Source organism: Canis lupus, chromosome 20 (genome assembly GCF_011100685.1).
Source record: "Canis lupus familiaris isolate Mischka breed German Shepherd chromosome 20, alternate assembly UU_Cfam_GSD_1.0, whole genome shotgun sequence".
In the NCBI taxonomy this organism is placed as follows: domain Eukaryota; kingdom Metazoa; phylum Chordata; class Mammalia; order Carnivora; family Canidae; genus Canis; species Canis lupus.
The window spans coordinates 53,881,198-53,902,129 of record NC_049241.1 but is presented as its reverse complement, the minus strand read 5'-3'; the positions used below and the strand labels follow the sequence as shown (position 1 = coordinate 53,902,129).

At 45.5% G+C, this 20,932-nt stretch overlaps 1 protein-coding gene across 2 annotated transcripts in view; it reads left to right on the top strand.

Moving 5' to 3' along the window:
• The window catches only part of VAV1 (vav guanine nucleotide exchange factor 1), a 49,922-nt gene extending 29,518 nt beyond the window's left edge, over positions 1-20,404 (top strand). The window contains exons 10-27 of one of the 2 annotated variants that reach the window (XM_038567529.1): positions 484-579; positions 786-854; positions 1,132-1,218; positions 1,321-1,406; positions 1,746-1,878; positions 2,196-2,305; positions 2,969-3,070; positions 3,303-3,400; positions 3,488-3,510; positions 3,684-3,729; positions 5,371-5,507; positions 5,838-5,903; positions 9,290-9,321; positions 13,023-13,139; positions 14,594-14,681; positions 16,557-16,671; positions 17,980-18,131; positions 20,094-20,404. In XM_038567529.1, the coding sequence (XP_038423457.1) occupies positions 484-579; positions 786-854; positions 1,132-1,218; positions 1,321-1,406; positions 1,746-1,878; positions 2,196-2,305; positions 2,969-3,070; positions 3,303-3,400; positions 3,488-3,510; positions 3,684-3,729; positions 5,371-5,507; positions 5,838-5,903; positions 9,290-9,321; positions 13,023-13,139; positions 14,594-14,681; positions 16,557-16,671; positions 17,980-18,131; positions 20,094-20,147 (1,611 nt within the window). In that variant the 3' untranslated portion in view covers positions 20,148-20,404. The remainder of the gene's footprint in view (positions 1-483; positions 580-785; positions 855-1,131; positions 1,219-1,320; positions 1,407-1,745; positions 1,879-2,195; positions 2,306-2,968; positions 3,071-3,302; positions 3,401-3,487; positions 3,511-3,683; positions 3,730-5,370; positions 5,508-5,837; positions 5,904-9,289; positions 9,322-13,022; positions 13,140-14,593; positions 14,682-16,556; positions 16,672-17,979; positions 18,132-20,093) is intronic. The other variant, XM_038567530.1, reaches the window with a different exon arrangement.
• The last annotated feature ends 528 nt before the right edge of the window (positions 20,405-20,932 follow it).

Here is a 20,932-nt window from a genome sequence, read left to right as displayed (position 1 = left end):
GCACGGAGCCCTGACCCCAGCTGAACCCCGACTCTGCACTCAGCCCTGACACCAGGTTGAGGTCCTCACCCTGAACTGAACTCTGACTCCATCCTGATCCCCAGCCCTAAGTTCAGGGGCTGCCCCAGGTCCAGGCTGAGCTTCAAGTTCATACCGAGCCCTCATCCTGGGCTGAGCCCCACCCTGGCCCAGTGTGTCCATTGGAAGCACAGACAGGGCAGAGATGATAAGGAGCCACCTTTGTGTGCCATACATCAGGCTCATTGGTCTCTAGAGTGGAGACCCTGCAGACCTGTCCCTCTCTCCCTCACCAGCCCCACTCAGCTGATGGAATCCTGGGCTTCTGCCCCAGGCAGGATTTGCCAGCCTTCCAGGAAATTCTTCACCATTTCCTCAGGGGAGATATGATGGTTCCAGTTCTAGAAAAATCAACACCTGTCTCCACCTCATCTTGCTCATCTCTCTCCCTCTCTGACCCCCCAGGAATGTTCTCAGCGAGCCAACAATGGGAGGTTCACGTTGCGGGACCTGCTGATGGTACCCATGCAGCGGGTGCTCAAGTACCACCTCCTTCTCCAGGTGCATGAGTGGGGGCCCCTAGGCAAGGGCTTGGCCTCTATTCCTCTCTGTGTCCTAGGAGCGGGGTGGAGCTGGCTTCCAGGGGCTGAGCCCTAGGACCCTCTGGGAGGAAGGACGAATCTGGGAGGCCAGGCTTGTGTGGAGGGCTCCCAAGAGGAGAGGGCAGGCCCAGGTCATGAAGATGTCTGTCTCTGTGGGTCATGCAGGAGCTGGTCAAACACACGCAGGATGCAGTGGAGAAGGAGAACCTGCGGCTGGCTTTGGATGCCATGAGGGTGAGTGTTCACGCACAGGTACATATGCCTTCAAGGCAGTGCAGCCCAGGCACACAGTCACACCCACAGGCAACCCTCCTCTCACCAACAGTGACATGCCTACGTGACCCAGTGAGTGATTCCCAGCCTTCCCCTTGGGGACAGGACATCTGGGGATACCCTCTTTATACCTCTCTATACCTCCTGAGTGGAGGGGCTGACCTCCTATCCCCAGCCAGGTAGGGGACTGGGTGGGCTGGGGAGGCAGTGTCTAGGCATACCCTCATTCTACCCTCAGGACCTGGCACAGTGTGTGAACGAGGTCAAGCGGGACAACGAGACACTGCGGCAGATCACCAACTTCCAGCTGTCCATCGAGAACCTGGTGAGGGGGTAGGGCAGGGATAGCCAGGTGTGTGGCCATGAGGGAAGGGTATGTGGTATCTTCCTTGGTGGCCCCTTGCTAGACCCCCTTCCTGCTGCATAGGACCAGTCTCTGGCCCACTATGGCCGGCCGAAGATTGATGGGGAGCTCAAGATCACCTCAGTGGAGCGGCGCTCCAAGATGGACAGGTGGGCAGAGCCAACAGATATAGGGTAGAGCCTGGGCAGAGGCAGGGCCAGATTTCTAGTTATACCATGGGGTGGAGCCTAGATGGACAAACGGCAGGACCAACGTGGACGTGTGTGTAGAGCCAAGACCAACAGGTGCTGGGACCAGTATGGATCTTATGGGTGAAGTCAGGATGGATAGACAGGGGGGCACTGCCAAGTTGGCCTAAGAAGAGAAGAGCAGGAATCCTAGATGGACAGCAGGGTGGGGCCTGGATGGTGGAGGAGATCGAGCGAGTGGGGAGCTGGTGGGGACCCCTGGGGGGAGCCAGACGAGGCACCTGACCCAGCCGCTCTCAGGTACGCCTTCCTGCTCGACAAAGCTCTTCTCATCTGTAAGCGCCGAGGGGACTCTTACGACCTCAAGGACTTTGTGAACCTGCATAGCTTCCAGGTTCGAGATGACTCCTCTGGGGAGCGAGAAAACAAGAAGGTGTGTTCTGAGGCCGAAACTGGGATCCCCAGTGGTGGGAAGCCCTAGTGCAGCCCAAGCCTCCCCCCTTGACCTTTAGAATTCCAGTATGTGTGTGTGTGTGTGTGTGTGTGTGTGTGTGTGATTTTAGATTTATGGATGTGTATTTGGTTCTCCTGGGCAGACCCATACGCAGGTACCTGTGCCTGGTTCTCCTGGGGGTAGAGAGGCTGTTATAGGCCTGACCCTCTTCTCCCCACAGGAGTAGGGGTAAAGGGGGCATGTGGTCCCCCCTCTGCAGAGTGGGTGCCTTCATTTTGAGCTCTGCTTCCCTGCAGTGGACTCATATGTTTCTCCTGATCGAGGACCAAGGTGTCCAGGGCTATGAGCTGTTCTTCAAGACACGAGAACTGAAGAAGAAGTGGATGGAGCAGTTCGAGATGGCCATGTGAGATCCCTTCCTCCTCCATCCTCCTGTCCTCAGAAGACTCTACATGCGGGCAGAGGCCGAGAGGCAATTCTGTGCTCCGCTCTGTAGGGCCACCGTGAACCTCAGTTTCCTCATCTGGAAACTGGGAGGGATAGGCTTTTGATGCTGTCTGCATGCTCAGAAAGCCAAGGTTCTGTGTGAGCTTCAGCCACCAGCCTGGACAGACTCATCTTCTTCCTCCTTCCTTTTCTTTCTCTTCTTGGGGTGAAATTTATGTAAAAAAAATTTAGCTTTTTCAAGCATATGACTCAGTGGCATTTAGTACATTACAGTGTTGTGCAATCGTCACCTCTGTCAAGTTCCAGAGCATTTTCATCCCCCAAAAGGAAACCCTGCAGCCATGAAGCCATCACTCCCCATCCCCCACCCCCCAACACCAGCCCCTGACAACCAATTTGCTTTATAGTCTCCACCCATGTTCATAGCAGCACTATTCACAATAGCTAAAACATGGCAACGGCCCTAATGCCCATCGGTGGGCAGACCGAGAGGCACAATATGCTTTGGGCAGCATATCCAATACGGCTGCATGGATGCGTCCAAGTGGCAGCACGTGTCTGTACTTCATTCCCTTGTGTGCTGAATACTATTCCATTGCATGGAATTCTCTCCCCTCTCCAGCTCCAACATCTACCCCGAGAACGCTACTGCCAATGGGCATGACTTCCAGATGTTCTCCTTTGAGGAGACCACGTCGTGCAAGGCTTGCCAGATGCTGCTGAGGTGGGAGTCTGGGAGGATGGGCCTGGGGCCTGGGTTTGGGTATCTTTTCTTCCTTAGAAGGGCTCCTCTGGCCATCTTCCCCCTGAGTTGGAAGGCAGGAGGCTCTCCTTTGAGCTTTGGCTTCCCCATGTCTCTGCTGCCCTAAAGAGAACCCAAGGGGACCCTTGGCAAAATGATTGGCTGTGTCTGTTCAACATCACTGACTTTGCTTTATCTCGCCTTTGTGTCCCAGAGGCACCTTCTATCAGGGCTACCGTTGTCATCGGTGCCGGGCACCTGCACACAAGGAGTGTCTGGGAAGGGTCCCTCCGTGTGGCCGACATGGGCAAGGTATACCAGTGGGAGAAAGGGTGGGAGTCGGCTTGGTTCTGCGTGGGGGGATTTCCCATCTTAGCTACTTCCTTTTCTCTCCCATAGATTTTTCAGGAACTATGAAAAAGGTGAGACCCCCCATGCTCCTTTCTCTGCATGGAAAATCATGGGGGATAATGAGGGGTGACCCAGGAGACCCCAGCAGTGGGCATGGCCCTTTGCTGGGTGCCCCCATAGGGGTTGAGGAAGTCCCAGGCTGGGCCTAGGTATCCACGCTTGCTTTCTTGGTCTCTCCCTCCAGGATAAGCCACATCGCCGGGCTCAGGACAAAAAGAGGAATGAGCTGGGTGAGTCCAGGTGTGGGGCGGGAGGAAATCTGGTCTTTGCCTCAGATCTCAACAATTGTATTATCAACCACATAATGTGCTGCTTATAAAGCTGTGATCCATTTGTTCTAGTCCTAGAAACTCGAAAGGAATTTAAGATTTATTTATTTATTTATTTGACACAGAGAGATCGGCAGAGACGTAGGCAGAGGGAGATGCAGGCTCCTCACAGGGAGCCCAATGCAGGACTCAATCCCTGGACCAGGATCATGCCCTGAGCCAAAGACAGACGCTCAACCCTGAGCCTCCCAGGCGTCTCCCTGAAAGGAATTTAAAAATAACTAACTTAGATTCTTTACTTGCTTTGCTCAAGTGCTTGGAAAAGAATGCATTGATAATAACAGTCCTTAAGATGTGTTTTCTTGGGGCACCTGACTGGCTCAATCGGTTAAGCATCCAACTCTTGGTTTCAGCTCAGGTCATGGTCTCCGGGTCATGAGACTGTGCCCCACGTCGGGCTCCACACTCAGCGGGGAGTCTGCTTGGGATTCTCTCTGTATCCCTCTGCCGCTCCTTCTTACTCTCCCTCTCTCTCAAAAAATAAATCCTTTTTTTTTTTTTTAAAGATGCTCTTTCTCTTACCATCCACTTTTCTTATCCACTGCCTCTTTTCTCTTACTCTCTGAGAGATGCCTTCTCTAGCCTTAGTCAACTAGGCACGCCTCTGATAGTTCTCACCTCCTTTCCTCTTGATGCCACGCCACAGAATCTGATTATGATATTTGGTCTCAGCAAAGTGCCCTCCACCAGGAGGATGGGGAAGTGGAGGACATGGATTCTTTTTAGCTCAATGGCAGAGGGGAGAGGCTAGACTCATTCTTATGTTAACGAATTTTGTGGAATTACACCAGGGATGGGTTATTTGTGTTTAGCATCTACTGTAGAAGTCGTCTGGGGCAAACAGCTAAAATAGCTGTGCTGCTTGTCCTCCGGAAACTCTCAGACCAGTGTTGGGGGACAGATAGCCACCTCTGGCCAGTGATTGTCCTACCAGACTGCACTATTGAATATCTCCACCACACAGAAAGTTTCCAGTGCTGCTGGTCAGTACCCACCTGGCCCTCAGAGGGGACCACTCTTAGACCTCTGTCACCATAGATGAGTTTTGCCTTTCTTTGAACTTCATAAAAATGGACTCATGTGGTATGTCCTCTTTCTGCATCTGGCTTCTTGAGTCAAGTGTCATGTCAATGAGACTCAGTTTGGTCACTGCTGTCTAGGATTCCATTGCATGATTATATCACACTCAGTGTATCTATTTTATTGAGGACATTGGGTCATTGCCAGATTTTGGTTCTTGTGAAGTAAGCTTGTCTAGAACTTTTGGTGGACATGAGCATTTGTTTCTCTTGGTCACATATGCCAGAGTCAAATTATCAGATCACAAGGTGGACATCTATTTAGCTTTGGAGAGATATTGCCAGACTGCTGTCCAAAGTGGACTCCCAGCAGCAACATAGAATTTCAGGTGCTCCACCTCCTCACCACCACCTGGTGCTGTCAGCCTCTAGTTTTCACCATCCTGGTGGGCCTTGAGACTCAGGTTTGAAAATCCCTGACCACTACTAACCACACCAAGCCACCACCATCCCTCCCCTCCAGGTCTGCCCAAGATGGAGGTGTGTCAGGAGTACTATGGGCTTCCTCCACCCCCTGGAGCCTTTGGACCTTTTCTACGGCTCAACCCTGGAGACATCGTGGAGCTCACCAAGGCTGAGGCCGAACAGAACTGGTGGGAGGTACAGGCTGAGCCGTAGGATTGATGGAGAAGGACCTGAATGTGGGGCCATGGGTGCAGGCAGTCCTGGGAAGTGACGCTGGCAGGAGAGGCTGGTCTGGAGGAGGCATCTGGGGAGGGTGATATACATGGGGATATCTAGGACTGGATCGGCTCTTCCGAGATGGCCATCTTCCCAGGAAGTTGATACTGGCTGGCACTCCGTGGGTCATGCAGGTCACAGCGAGATAGATGGACAGACAGCGTGGCCACTGGGTAGAAAGTTCAGCACACACACAAGCATGAATGCCTATAACCTCTCTGTCCATGTCTTTCCCTCCTGGCCTTTTAGGGCAGAAACACGGCTACCAATGAAGTTGGCTGGTTTCCCTGTAACAGAGTCAAGCCCTACGTGCATGTGAGTGCCTGAGATTGGGATGGAGTGAGGGCAAGGGGTTCCAGAAAGGGTCGTGTGAGGGCAAGAAGGCTTGGGGTGACACTGCTGAGATAGGGAGGGGCTGCCCATCATGGTAAGGTCATTCCTGAAGTCCACATTCTGCCAAACCTGAACCCAGAGTAGGGGCCACGTGCAGAATGATGACCAGTCCTTTCTCCCTTGATTCTTGTATGAAAGTCCTCGCCCTTGTAAAGGAGAAGGAGCAGGGGCTCAGAGGCCTGGCCAGTCCCTGGCTTCCTTCAGAGGCAGTGAATGTTGTCTCACCAGGAGCCGGCCACCCATGCCTCCTGGCCCAGCTCCTGTGGACACACCTGCTCACACTGTGCCTGGCCTGTTTTTCAGCAGTCCTCTGCTGGCCTGACCCCCTCACCTTACAGTGACCTCACATCTTTCCCACTCTCCCCAGACCTCCCTCCCTCACCACAGATGCTCTTCTGGCTGCTTCACAGCCCAAACAGGAACCTGCAGAGGGAAACTCTCTCCTGTTTTGTTGCTTTTGTATCATTTTTGTTAATTTTGATATCATTTCAGACTTCCAGAATGGTTGCTAGAATAATGCAAAAAACTCCAAATAGCCTTTTCCCTGATCCACCAGCTGTCAGCATTTTGTCCCGTTTGCTCTTTCATTTGCTCTTTCTCTGCACATTTTATTTTAGAAATTCATATTATTTTTTATGAAGATATTTAAAAGGTGGTTTACAGACATATTTTCCTTTAATCCCTAAATACCTCCTAAGAACAAGAACTTTTTCTTACATTACCATAGCATGATTTTAACAATCATGAATTTGACACTTGACATTGAGATTATGCTATGATTTAATCTATTGTCCATATTTAAGTTTTGACAACCCCCCCCTCCAACTATCTTTTAGTGATTTTTTTTTTCTTTTTTGGCCTGGGTCTTCTGGGTTTCTCTGCTGTGAAGCTACATTATGCATATCCAACTCTATCATTCTGTCCAAGTTTTTTAGCAGATGTTCTACTGTAAGGATGAGCTATCTCCTAATCAATCAACCTACCTACTATCAGTTATCTATGTATCTAATGATCATCTAGGTATCTACCTGTGTCTCTGTGTATCCATTAATCATTTATGCATTGATCTATGTATCAAGCATCTATGTATCTGTGTAGCTGGGTATCTGTCTATCTGCTAATCAATCAGGTTTGTATGCACATATCTCAGGAATGCTCATGGATTCTTTAAAATTGTCCAACTTTTGGCCAATGAAAGCCCTATCTGTCCTTTTAATATATCCCTATTATTCTCTGAGCTCTTCCTTATTTTCTGGCATAATACCAGACTTACCTTGTACTTTCCATGCCCCAGTCTTGGAATCAACCATTTCCCCCCAAGGAGCTCTGGTCCTTTCAGTGGGACATGGCATTCAAAAGCCGAGATCTGGGCATCTCTCCAATTTCTGCCTCCGAAATGTACTGCCTTTTTAAAGCTACACCCATCCTAGCCTCCTCCTCTCCCATTACAATGAAGGCTCAGAAAAAAGATAGAAAAAATGACAATTCCCCTTTCTACTCAAGGATTCCATCCTCCTGGCACCACCTACCTTACAACTGTTATTTGTTTTCTGTGTGCCTCATGGAGTTTCTTAATGTACATACAAGTGGATACAAATACGGATTCTCATTTCCCCCACGATTTGTTCAAAGGATTTCACACTCACTGTTTTGCAGCCCCCTTCCCTTAATATATCTTGGGACCTTTCCATACTACTGTACATAGAACATTTCATTCTTTTTTTCTCTTTAAAAAATGAGGTGAAATTTGAAAAACATAAAATTAACCATTTTAAAGTGCACACTTCAGTGGCATTTAGTACATTCTGCAATCATTTCATTTACATGAAATATCTAAAATAGGTAAATCTGCAGGGAAAGAAAGCAAATTAAGAGTTCCCAGAAAAAAAAAAAGAGTTCCCAGATACTCCCAGGAGGTGGAAGGAATAACGGTGGAAGGTTTAATGGGTGATAGGTATGGATTTTCTTTTGGGGTGATGTTTTGCAATGAGGTAGGTTATTCCTCATTCTTTTTATTGTTACTATTTTTAAATTATGGTAAAACACACATAACAGAGAATTTACCATTTTAACCATTTTTAAGTGTACAGTTTGGTGGCATTAGGTATATTCACACTGTTATATAACCAACCCCACCATCCAATTCCAGAACTCTTTTCATCTTGCAAAGCTGAGACTCTGTCCCTGTGAAACATTAAACTCCCCACCCCTTCCCTCAGCCCCTGGATCCCACTATCTACTTTTTGTCTCTATGGCTTTGACTCCTCTAGGAACCTCAGATAAGTGGAATTGGTCCTTTTGAGAATGGCTTTTCCTTTTTTTTTAAATTATTTTTTTTAATAAATTCATTTTTTATGCACTGAGCATAATGTCTCAAGGTTCATCCAGGTTGTAGCAAGTGTCTGAATGTCCTTCTGTCTTTAAGGCTGAACAATATTCCATTGTGTGTACACACCACATTTTGTTAACCTGTTCATCTCTTGATGGACACATACCTTTTGGCTAACATGGATAATGTTGCCATGAACATGGATGTATAAATATCTCTTTGAACCCCTGTTTTTAATTCCCTTGGGTGGATACCCAGAAAAGGAATTGCAGGGTCATATGGTGATTTTATTTTTAGTTTTTGGGGAACTACCATCTGTTTTCCATAGCGGTGGTACCATTTTACATTTCTGCCAGTAATACAAGATTTCCAATTTCCCTATATCCTTGCCAACACTTGCTATCTTCTCTTTTTGTTTTGTTTGTTTTGTTTTCTTTACAGTAACCATCCTAATGTGGTGGAAGTGAGCACCTTTGCATTTATTCACACTACGGGTTGAGCTTTCTGTAAATAGACAGATAATATAGATTCTCATCTTTACAGGTCACAGGCTCTCTTTGTGACTTCTCACCTCTGCCAGAGTAGTTCAAGAGCAGCCACAGTGTGTAAATGAGAGGGTGTGACCATGTTCCAATAGCGACTGAATTTATGGACCTTGGCATGTGAATTTCATCCCATCTTCCCATGCCAGGCAATATTATTCTTCCTTTAATTTTGGTAACCATTTAAAAATATGAAACCCATTCTTGGCTTGAGGGTTATGCTAAAACAGGTGGCTGGACAGTCCCTGTTGGAAGTGGACTAGTCTCTCCCACGAGATGCTGAGGCTGCATCTTTAGTGAAAAGCACAGTGCCTGGCATTCAGGAAAGGATGGTGGAATGAATGATAGTAAATGACAGTGAATTAATGGAGTGCTCTGCAGTCTGTTGCCAACCTGGGCTCTTTATCCTAAGTCCCAATCTCTGTCTGTGTCCCTAGGGTCCCCCTCAGGACCTGTCTGTTCATCTCTGGTGAGTAGAACTACTTTTCTTTTTCTTTTTCTTTTTTTAATAATAAATTTATTTTTTATTGGTGTTCAATTTGCCAACATACAGAACTTATTTTCAACTTGAGACCTCTGAGGGTGTTCCGAGGTTGGGTTTGAAGGGGCCTCTAAACCAACCGGTTATTCATTTTTTGAACTCTGGGGTATTAACTGCTAGATTGAGCCCTGTACCCAGGGCTGCTAAGGGGCTAGAAAAACAAAAGAGGCTCCCTGACTTTGGGACGTTAGGGTCTCACTGGAAGGAAAATGGTGGTGGGGATGGTAACAGCAGCCCCTCCTTCCTGTTTTTGAACACTTATTGTAGGTAGAACAGTGAGGGGTGGAGGTTTACAGTGTTGCTTCTGGAGCCCAGAAGTCAGTGTTGCTTCTGACCTGGGTTCAAATGCTGAGTCCAACATTTCCCAGCTATGTGACCTTGGGCCAGTAACTCAACCTCTCTGGGCTTCAGCTTTCCTTTCTGGAAAATAGATTAATACCAACATCTACTTTATAGGGTTGTTATAAGGCTTCCATGGGCTGTTCCCTGTCAAATTCTTAGTCCCATGCCTGGCACACAGTAAGCACTTTATTTTCTGCAATTAGATTAGCTCTGTTATTATTGTGACCATCTTATTATGACTACATTCCATCAATTCTAAAATGCACATTTTTAAAGAAATATTTTAACATCTCTAACATTGGAATGGCTTTTACCACCAGTGGAAGATCAGTCTTCTGCTTCATTTTATGGGTAGGAGTTTTTATTTCACAATGGCCCGTGAAAGAACAGTGCATTTTATGATTGCTGGCATCTTAGATGATGTCATACGGGATTGTTTGTATGACTGCCAGGTCAGCACTTTGATGAGCACTTTGAATTCTCATAATAGCTCTTTGCTCTTCTTCCTCCCTTTTGGCAAAGAAGGGGGAAACCAAGGCTTAGGGAGGGGAAGTGATTTGTTCAGTGTCACACAGTGAGGAAATGACGGAGATTAGATGGAACCTACCTGCTTGACTCCAGAGCCAGACTTTACTGCCCCTCAAAAGTCATAGTAACACAAGGGGCGTAATGATGCTCACATTTCCCCAGCGCCAACCGCATACGAGGTACATCAGCTGCGTTACTGCCAGGGGTCAGAAATGTCACTCCATGGGGGCAGTTTTAGCTTCCTCTTTTCAGAAGAGGAAATTAGGTCTCTGAGTGGCAAAATCAGTTCCTGAGGTCACAGAGCAACCAAGTGGCAGAGCCAGGATTCAAACCCCATCTCTGCCCTCCCCTGCTGAGATGCAGTCATCATCATGCCTGGCACTGGGTGATTCATTTCAGGCACAGAATTTAAGGGGCCCTCAAAAACTCAGGGATCAAGATCCATAATATTTCAATGCAACACTTAAAATAAAAGCAAGGCAAACAGGGGTGCCTGGCTGGCTCAGTCAGGAAGCATGCAACCTTGATCTCAGGGTGGGGAGTTTATTTTTTATTTATTTATTTATTTATTTTAGGGTAGGGAGTTTAAACCCCTTGTTGGGCATAGAGCTTGCTTAATTAAAAAAAAAAAAGCAAGGTGAACAAAATCCATGATAAGCAAAATATCAAAATTGTAAATAAAGATGGGGTCTGAAAAAAAAAAAAAGATGGGGTCTGACAGGGCTTGGTGTAGAAAGAGGTGATGCAGGGAACCCCGAGTACGGAGTCAGGTCTTGTCTTTATTTAAAGCCCTGACATTTTGTTCACTATGGATTTTTTTGCATTAATTTTTATTTTTATTTATTTATTTTTTAAATATTTTTTTAAAGATTTATTTATTTATTTATGATAGACATAGAGAGAGAGAGAGAGAGAGAGAGAGAGAGGCAGAGACACAGGAGGAGGGAGAAGCAGGCTCCATGCCGGGAGCCCGACTTGGGACTCGATCCCGGGACTCCAGGATCGTGCCCTGGGCCAAAGGCAGGTGCTAAACCACTGAGCCACCCAGGGATCCCTTTTTGCATTAATTTTTAAAACTGAGTTGAAATCCATATAACATACAATTAACCATTTGAAGTGGCATTTATATTAATATTTACATTTCTGTTACATATTTACATGTATGTATTCTGTATAGTTATATATTACCTCTAATTAATGTATATTATTTATGTTCTGTTTATATTTGCAGCACAGATACATTCATGTTCACCTTTATATATCATCTATAATTACTTATGACCTTTAATTAGTATATATTATATATGTTACATATTTATATTTATAGCATAATACATTCATATTCACACTTAAATATCATCCATATTGTGTATTATTTATGACTAATATATATTATCTATGTTACATATTTGTGTCTACAGCATAAATATATTCATATCCATTGGCATTTAGGGCATCTGCAAGGTTGCGTGGCCATCACCATTATAACTCCAGAACATTCCATCCCCCAAAGGCAAGCCTGACCCCATTAGTGGTCACCCCCAGGCTCCCAGCACCCACACCCACTTCTAACACCTTCCTGTCCATGGAGGAGCCTATTCTGGATGATTTACACACGTGGAATCATGTACCGTGTGTCCTTCTCTGTCTAGTTCCTGCCCCGAGTGTTGTATGTTCAGGGCCCGTCCACGGGGCAGTGTGTGTGGGTGCCTCACTCCCTCAATGATTGTTTTGTCAATCATTTTGATTATTAAAAGTATTGTATTAAAACACTCCGTACCTCTTTGCTATCACTTATCTTGATGGTGGAATGTTTGGGTTCTCTCTTCACAGTTTGTACCTGGTGCTTGTGTCTCATTCTCCTCACCCAGTTTCTGTCCTGGCGGTCACAGAGAGGGGCAGACAGTGGGGACCCAGTAAATGTCCATCCAAGCAATGTCAAATTCCAGATTTAAGGAAAAAAAAAAAAAACCCTGTTTTTCTATACTCACTCTCTCAACCAAATGTGTGGGGTTTTCCCCACCCCCAAACAGTTCTGCAATTCTTCCCTCTCAGCCAGGTGTCCTACAATTTAGGTCATTTTGGACACTACTCACCTGGACATGGCACCAGACCCCACAGGTTAAGGCTGAGTTCCCACCAGACTGCCCCACTTCAGGTGCCAACCTCAAGTCCAGGCTTTCAGGACTTGTGACCGACCTGCTGATAAATTGTAGGCAGAAAATGTGCCAGCACAAACTCCTAGAACTCAGGAGGACCATTTACTTAGGAGATTACCAGTTGCTTGCTCTGCATCAAAGGACAAGAATTCCTGTCTCCTTCAAGGTCCTTCTAGCAGGACTAAGAATCAAACTGGCATGAGATAGATTAATAGGAGAAAAATCAAACTTAAAAAAAAAATCAAACTTAATTTTGCATGCCTGGGGAATCCACACAGACACTGAAATTCCAAGACAGTCAAGCAAAACGAGGCAGATGTCATCCTGCACTAGGAAGAAAGGGATAAGGGTGTGGGACATCCGAGGGAAGGAATGCACTTCACAGGAATGTCACGTTTTTCCTAAATCTGCTAAATTTTGATCACTTTTTAACTCAAAATGGCCATCATGCCAAGGTGGCTCATCTTGGAGCAGCCTGCCCTGGGACTGTCACCAACTTAAAAATCACAGGGATGGAAGGGGAAGAGCGGCCCCCATATGGCATGTGGGGGCCCAGGCACTGGGGCAGTGTGGACCTTTCTCCTTGGTGTATCTTGACAGGTACGCCGGCCCCATGGAGCGCTCAGGGGCAGAAAGTATCCTCACCAACCGCTCAGATGGGACGTTCCTCGTGCGGCAGAGGGTGAAGGACACAGCAGAATTTGCCATCAGCATTAAGTAACTCCTCCCTCCCTGACCCCTATGACCTGGGCGCTGCAGGAACCTGGGAGGAAGGGAATGTAGTTATGACAACCATCTCTTATTAAACCCTGCAGTGTCCTGGGTGTTTTTATCCATCTTATTCCTTTCAGTTGACTGACAGCCCACAAGAAAGAACAATGACCCCCAGGCAGGCTCCAAAAGGCATTTAGCACATTCTAGCAAGGGGCGGAAATGCCATCTGGGCACAATGCTAGCGGACCCCTTCACTCATGCCTGTTTGTTGTGTGCAGCTTCTCACTCATGGTGACTTGTTTCCTGGTCGGTTTTGTAATTTTGTCTTGTGATGTTGAGTGGGGCTTTCCTGGTTGGGAATCTCATGCTACTTGGGTCTCCAGAAATTTTGCATTTGCTTCTGTTGGGATCACCAACAGGTTAATTTTTTCTTCCAGGTTAAACATTTTAGGTTAATTCCTTAGTTTCCTAGACTGTGCATGTGGGTTTATGTTCAAATCCCAAACTTGCATGAGGGCAGGTGTGAGGTTCTGCGTTCTCAAGGGTGACTTTTCTGTTTTGGGTCTGAGACAGATAAATTTTCTTATCATCCCTGTGAGTGACAGGTGGGTTTTCTAGAGGAAGTCACATTTGATAGTCTAGGCTTATGGAGTGTGGGGGTCTCAGTGCTAACTCTCCACCTCCAATGGACCTAGTAACTCATCCCATGTTTCTGTGGGATCATCAAGCCATAAGCTACTTGGTTAGCAAGATCAGCAAACCCTGTAGGGTAGCAGTTTATGCAGTGAGCTGTTTTTGGTTTCAACCTCATTTTTGGCCTCTGGGGATTTCCCTTTACTTTTTTGAGAGCTCAGCATTTTTTTTTTTCCTCATCATTTCTAGTTTTCTGATGAGATCGGGCGCATTCAGGGTGGTATGGCCGTAGACCATTTCTAGTTTTCTGTAGTCAGATTTTTTTTTGGGGGGGGGGGTGAGTTATCTAGTTTTCTGTGTTGACATTAGTGCATATCTCTTCTATGTCCTTACTAGTTTGTGGGCCGCCATGTTGGTGGAAATGGGTCTCTTTTCCCTCCTGTAGATTCTAGGCTCTCCATCTTGGGAGAAGCACAGCGCTCATCCTTTCTATTCTAGAAAGTGGCTTTCTTTACAAGATCTTTGTGACTTCTCAACAACCTCTGAATCAGGGAAGATGGTTCCTATATACAGGGGAAGATATCAAGGCTTAGAGTAGCAAAGCCTCTCCCCATCCCCCAGGGAAGGGAATCCTGCTGGGGCAGCAGGAGGCAGTTTCTTGAGTCTTTGGGCTTCAATGGTTGTTTCTTCCCCGAAGTTGTCAAGATTGTGTGAGACCATGGTTGGGGTATATAGCTTGGGGGCTGAGACTTGGCAGGCGATGAGCTTGAGTCTCCAGTGTCAGGGCACAGTGACTATCTGGGCTTCTCTCTCACTGCTTCCAGGTATAATGTTGAGGTCAAGCATATTAAAATCATGACAGCAGAAGGACTGTACCGGATTACAGAGAAGAAGGCTTTCCGGGGGCTTACGGTAAGCACCAATCTACCTCAATCCTGGCCTATCAGAATCTGGGAGAATCTAGCCCTCCCTGAAGCCCCATCTTGGGACCGCCCTTTCCCCTACTCAGAGCAGCCCCTCCAAGAGCACCATGGAGCAACTTATTGGCCTTAAATTCATTCTCCTAATGGCCCATGATGATGATGGTGATGAGTAACAGCAGTGAGCATTTGCCAACACTTACTGGGTGACCAGATGTGCTATGGATAGGACTCTAGTGAATCCTCTCACCTCACTGCAGGAGGTTCTATTTCACACACAGGTGAAACTGATATTCTTTTTCTCGTATCACAGAGGAACAGAGCTCCTGTTTCTGTAAGACTTCAAGACTTAGCTTTGCCTCATCTGTTCAATGATCTTTTCACTGAGAATTCAAACACCTTCCAAGCATTTTTGCTTCTGCTTGGTGCCCTGTAATTTGGGGCACACTTTTAGACATTTTAAGCCCATTGGCCTAAGGCACGTGTATTTAAGTTGTGGTCTGTGGATCTTTGAGGAGCTCTGAGTTCTCTGGAAGAAGATACAGAATTTTGCACATAGCTGCACGTATTTGGAGGCGTGTGTCTCAGGTTTCACTCCATTCTCAAACAGGTCTTTGATTCCCTAAAAGGTTAAGGACTGCTCATATATGTTTTTCTCCCCCAAAACTTGATTCTGAAAATTTTTCCCTTCATTGTTTTATTTCTGAAAGATTTCCTAAAAGTTCCTGGAATAGTGAAATGAACATCTGTGAATCTTTCATTTACTAATTAATATTCTACCTCTTTTGTGCCTTCTCTGTCAATCCCTTCCCCCATCACACACATTTATTTTGCCCTATATAAGAATAAGTTGCAGGCATCAAGACCCTTTACCCAAGAACACTTTAGCATGGATATCAGAAGAACCAGACATTCTTGTATCTCACTACAGTATCATGATTATACCCAGGAAGTTGAGCATTGATGGAAAATTATTATGTAATATACAGTCTATTTTCCAAACTCCTGCCCCAAATATGCCTTTTATAGCTCTTTTTTTTCCTCCAGGATATAATCAAGGATCACACATTGCATTTCTCTTTTATCTCCTTAGTCTCTTTTTGTTTGTGATAGTTTGCCAGTCTTTTAAAAAATCTTTCTTCTTCTTCTTCTTCTTCTTCTTCTTCTTCTTCTTCTTCTTCTTCTTCTTCTTCTTCTTCTTCTTCCTTTTTCTTCATGTGTGTGTCTTTCATGGTACTAGCATTTTTGGAGTCTAGAACTCTAAACCATGAGACATTTTGTTTTGTCTTTCCTACTACACTCTACTGCCCCTTCCCCCAGGGGACTCTATTCTGGATCTTCCCTTTTCCAGATGTGGGACCTCAGATCAGGAACTTGGCTTCTCTGTGACTCAGTTTCTCCATTTATAAAATGAGAGAAGCATGAATGTATTCATCTTTCATGATTATTAGATTTTTATGATGTGTGATTGCATACTGACCAGCACATAATAGATGTTCAATAAACAGAATTTATAATAATAATAATAATTATTAATTACAAAAATAAGACTCTTGACACCCATGGGGGAGTTGATTTTGGTGAGCTGATTATCAGGCAAGTTGATTATTTGGTAAATTTATTATGAAGAGAATTTGTTAATAAGAGAACCAGCTTTAGGCACTGTGATCTCTTCCCCACAAAATGGTCCTGGTTGGTCAAGAAGGGAATGAGCTTCCCATCATGGGGAACAGTCAAGGAGTCACTTACTAGGGAGGCTGGAACGGGGGGGACCTGCTGCACCTGAGGAGTTAGCTGTGACTCCTTCCAGCTCTGGCCCCATGTGAGCTGGCCTGATTGGATAGCATCTGTCCTGCTGTCCTTCCAGGAGCTGGTGGAGTTTTACCAGCAGAATTCCCTAAAGGACTGCTTCAAGTCACTGGACACCACCCTGCAGTTCCCCTTCAAGGAGCCTGAGAAGAGAGCCATCAGCAAACCGCCAGGTAGAGGTCTCAGGCTGAGGGCCTGTGGTCCCAGCTCCTTCCTATTGTAGAGGGCAAGTTTGGGGATGCCATGGACATTCCAGTGGGCATATAGGGGTCATATCTGTTAAATAGTGGGAGCTCCTTCTCACACAAGTCAGTGCCTTTGCTCTTGAGTGGTTTGCATGTTGATTTACTTGGATGGAAGGTGGGAGGGAGGTTATTTTTGTATTTGGGAAGATGAGGACACTAGGTAGCAGAAGGGTCCTCACCTGCACTTTTAAGCCTATATTTTTGTGTCAATATCAAGAATTAATTAGTATCTATAACATTCTCTCACAAAAAGGCAAGATCTTTAATGCCTTCTTCTCTTTTCCTTTACATCCCTCTCCCATAGGTTCATTGACATTACCTGGAAATGTTGGATACAGTTTGCTATGAATTAAAATCATTATGACATAGGTTCTAGAATTCTTTCTTAACAATTGCATGTAGCTTCTCAAATGCAGTATCAAGAATTATTCAGATTCCATCTATATTTCTTGTTTCTCATATTTCCCTTTATTTTGAAAATTCCTTATTCTGATTTCATTCAATTTTATTCAAAATTTCATTTTGCTAGAGTGCATCCTGATGTATGTTTTTCAGAAAAGTCACATAGTTTCTGAATTCTTATATAGCCAAAATTTTTTTAAAGAGAGATTTAAAGATTAATTATTATTAAAATGTTACATTTTTGAAAAAGCAACACCAACATAACATCAGGACTCCAGGCATCATCAGAGGATCTTCATCACCCAATGGGATAGATGTTTGTGTTTGTCTGCGTGTTACTTTTTTGCTCTGGTGTCAATTTGGATCTTAGCATATTTTCAGAAATACTAAAAATTAATTTTCCATTCTATAATGTTACTTAATATTTTACTATGAAAAATTTTCTGTATTTCTCTCCCCTGTATGTCTTCCTTGTATTCCCCTTCTTTTTTGACCCTTGGTATTCTTAGGATAATTAATATGAACAGCCTAGAATGAATTTCTCCATGTCTTCCCTCTATTCCTTTCACTATTAACATATAGATGCCATTTAAAAAGTTCGTAAATGGCATTATTTTCTAAACTTGGATAGTGATTGGGCTAGAAGGATGATTCCAGACGTACAGTTGTGTCCACTCAGAGCACAGGGCACTCAGTACTCTGCATGAAGAAGTATTGAGGGACCCTTCATCCTCGTGTTACTCTCCTGAGAGCATTCCTCCCCTCAACTGTCCCTAGATGGCAGGCAGGTGTCTGCTCCAGGCTCTTTACCCACCTCTGCTCTCCCCCACACAGCAGGAAGCACCAAATATTTTGGCACAGCCAAAGCACGCTATGACTTCTGTGCCCGGGACCGATCAGAGCTGTCTCTCAAGGAGGGTGACATCATCAAGATCCTTAACAAGAAGGGGCAACAAGGCTGGTGGCGAGGGGAGATCTATGGCCGGGTGAGTTGGTGCAAAGCTTGACAGGCTGGGGAAAGGGCATGGGGTGACCTGGCTATAGCACTAGAGCCTAGAATTATGGAATGGAGCAGGTGGGGAGTGGCTCCTATGGGTCTTCCCTGGTCAGAGGGGAGGAAAGGAGATAAAGATTTCATTCATTTACACAACTTGCCTTTATTTACTGAGCACATACTATGTGTTGGGCATTCTGCTGGGTGCTGAGGAGACAAAATGACAAAGTGAGTGTGGTACAGTCACTGCCCTCATGAAACTCAGAGTCTAGTGAAGATGATAGACATGTAACCAAGCAGGTACAACACTGAGTGGTCAAGTTTGAGATGGGGAATCACAGGGCAGGGTAGGAGCAGGTCAGGAGGACTTCTGGAGGCCCAGGTGATCTCTGAGGGATGAGTAAAGTTAGCCAGCAAGAAGGTCATGGAGGAGGTGAGGAAAGTATTCCAGGCAGAGGTACCAGCAGGTACAAATCCCTGAGGTGAGAGAATAATTGGTGTGTTTGGAGGACATGAAGGGAGGGATTTTTGTCTCTTGTTTGAGGCAGTGTCACCAGTGACTGGTGCATAATAGATGCTCAATAAATATTAAATGCATGAAGAGGTATAACTGGAACTGACTACTTTTGCCTTTGGTACTTTTTTGCCTACCTGCATTCGGACTTTCAGGAGGGACCTCAAAGTTCCTCAAAAAAATTTTTTTTCCAGCTAGGTCTTATTTTTGTCCCATGAAGACAGAGAGTCTTATTTGTTTTATCCATAAATTAATTCCTAGTCTCTAGAATACTGCTTCACTTGTAATGGTTTCTTAAAAATATTTGTTAAATGGGATCCCTGGGTGGCTCAGTGGTTAAGTATCTGCCTTTGGCTCAGGGCGTGATCCTGGAGTCCCGGGATCAAGTCCCACGTCGGGCGCCCTACATGGAGCCTGCTTCTCCCTCTGCCTGTGTCTCTGCCTCTCTCTTTCTCTCTGTGTGTCTCTTATGAATAAATAAATAAAATCTTTAAAAAATTTTGTTAAAGAGTGAAGTTTGGTCAGGAACTTGCATCCTACTGGGGGAAACATATGTGAAAAAACAGCTCAGATAATTGCTTAGGTGAACAGTTTTGTTGAGAATTGTAGAGGGTAGAAGGCACCTGGATGGCTCAGTAGGTTAAGTGTCTGCTTTTGGTTCAGGTCATGATCTCAGGGTCCTGGGATCGAGCCCTGCATTGGGCTCCCTGCTCAGTGGGGAGTCTGCTTCTTCCTCTCTCTCTGCCCACCTCCCGCTTATGCTCTCTCTCCCTCTTTCTCAAATAAATGAGATAAAATCTTAAAAAAAGGAATTGTGGATGGTTAGTTCAATGTGTAGGGGAGGACAACTGGGGTTTGAGAGAGCCTTTGGGAAATCTTGGCTATAATGGATTCATCTGTCCATCTATCTATCCAACCATCCATCCATCCTTTTAAGAAATATTTATTAAGCATCTCTGGTGTGCCAGGAACTATTCTAGGCTCTTGGGAATCTAATGAATAAAATAGACAATAATCCCCACCCTTGAGGAGCTCATTTTGTAGTGGGAATGTGGGGACAGATGACAAGCCCATAAATAAGTAATATATAATCAATAAGATGCTGACAAGTGCTATGGAGAAAAATAAAACAGGGATAAGGAGTGTGGGGGGGTGGATAGGGTTTGCAATTTTAAATAGGGTAGTCAGGAAGGCCTCATTAATAAGGTGACATGTGATAGAGAACTCTGGAAGGTGTTTGGGGGCGGGTATCAGTCATGTGTATCTCAGGGATGTATTTTTTTTTTTTTTTTTTTTTTTTTTTTTTAGGGATGTACTTTCTAGGGTAGAAGGTATGTCAGGTGCACAGGCCCTGGGGCTGCAAGGGAACCTGCCTGGTATGTTGAGGAACAGTAGGGAAGGTGCAGAAGCTGCCCTGACTACTTTCTCTTCTCTTTCCAGGTTGGCTGGTTCCCCTCTAACTATGTGGAGGAGGATTATTCTGAATACTGCTGAGCTTTGGCACACTGGCCGAGAGATGAGAAACTCCAGGCTCTGAGCCCAGGATGAACAGGCACCAGGGCCAGGAGGGGCTGTGACAGGTCCCAGCGGGTTGAGAATCCAGGATGGACTGTGGAGGGCCAGCATCCAGCTGGCAGGGCTCCTGGGATGACGCCCGCCATGGTTAATTTATAACACACTGATTTTCTCTTGGGGTCCCTCAAGAAGGTGGGGCTCAAGGCAACAGCTTCTAATAAAATCATGAAAGGAATGACTGCTGTCATTCAGGAGGACTTGAATGGGAAAGAATTTTACACTCACAGATTCCAGATCACAAAAATGTAACTCTCCTTTGTTTTTTTTTTCTGTGCTAGAACTTAACTACCATCCAATTCTGCTAAAAAGAAGCATCTTAGTCAGCTTTCCCCAAGATCAGGCTTAAATTCCACCGGGCTTGACACTGGGGTGTTGGGGAGACAGCTGGTGCTTGGCGGTTATCTCTCACACTGCCACCTGCAGAGATGTCATTGCTTCTGCTTCATGTTTGGTTCCTCTGCAACTTTCACATCCCTCCTGGCACATGCAAGACATCTGGCTGATTGTCCTGAAATACTGAGTGGAATGACTGTGCCTCTTGGTTTATCTGCAACACTCTTGGCTATTGCCCTGGTGTAGTTATTAATCATGATCCCTTTTATTCTCCAAAGTGTCCTGCTTTGGGTGATAAATTATATGGTCACTGTCTCCAGTGGGCTTCTCCAGAAGCAGAGCCTGAGACAAGGATTTGGATGTGCCCGGTT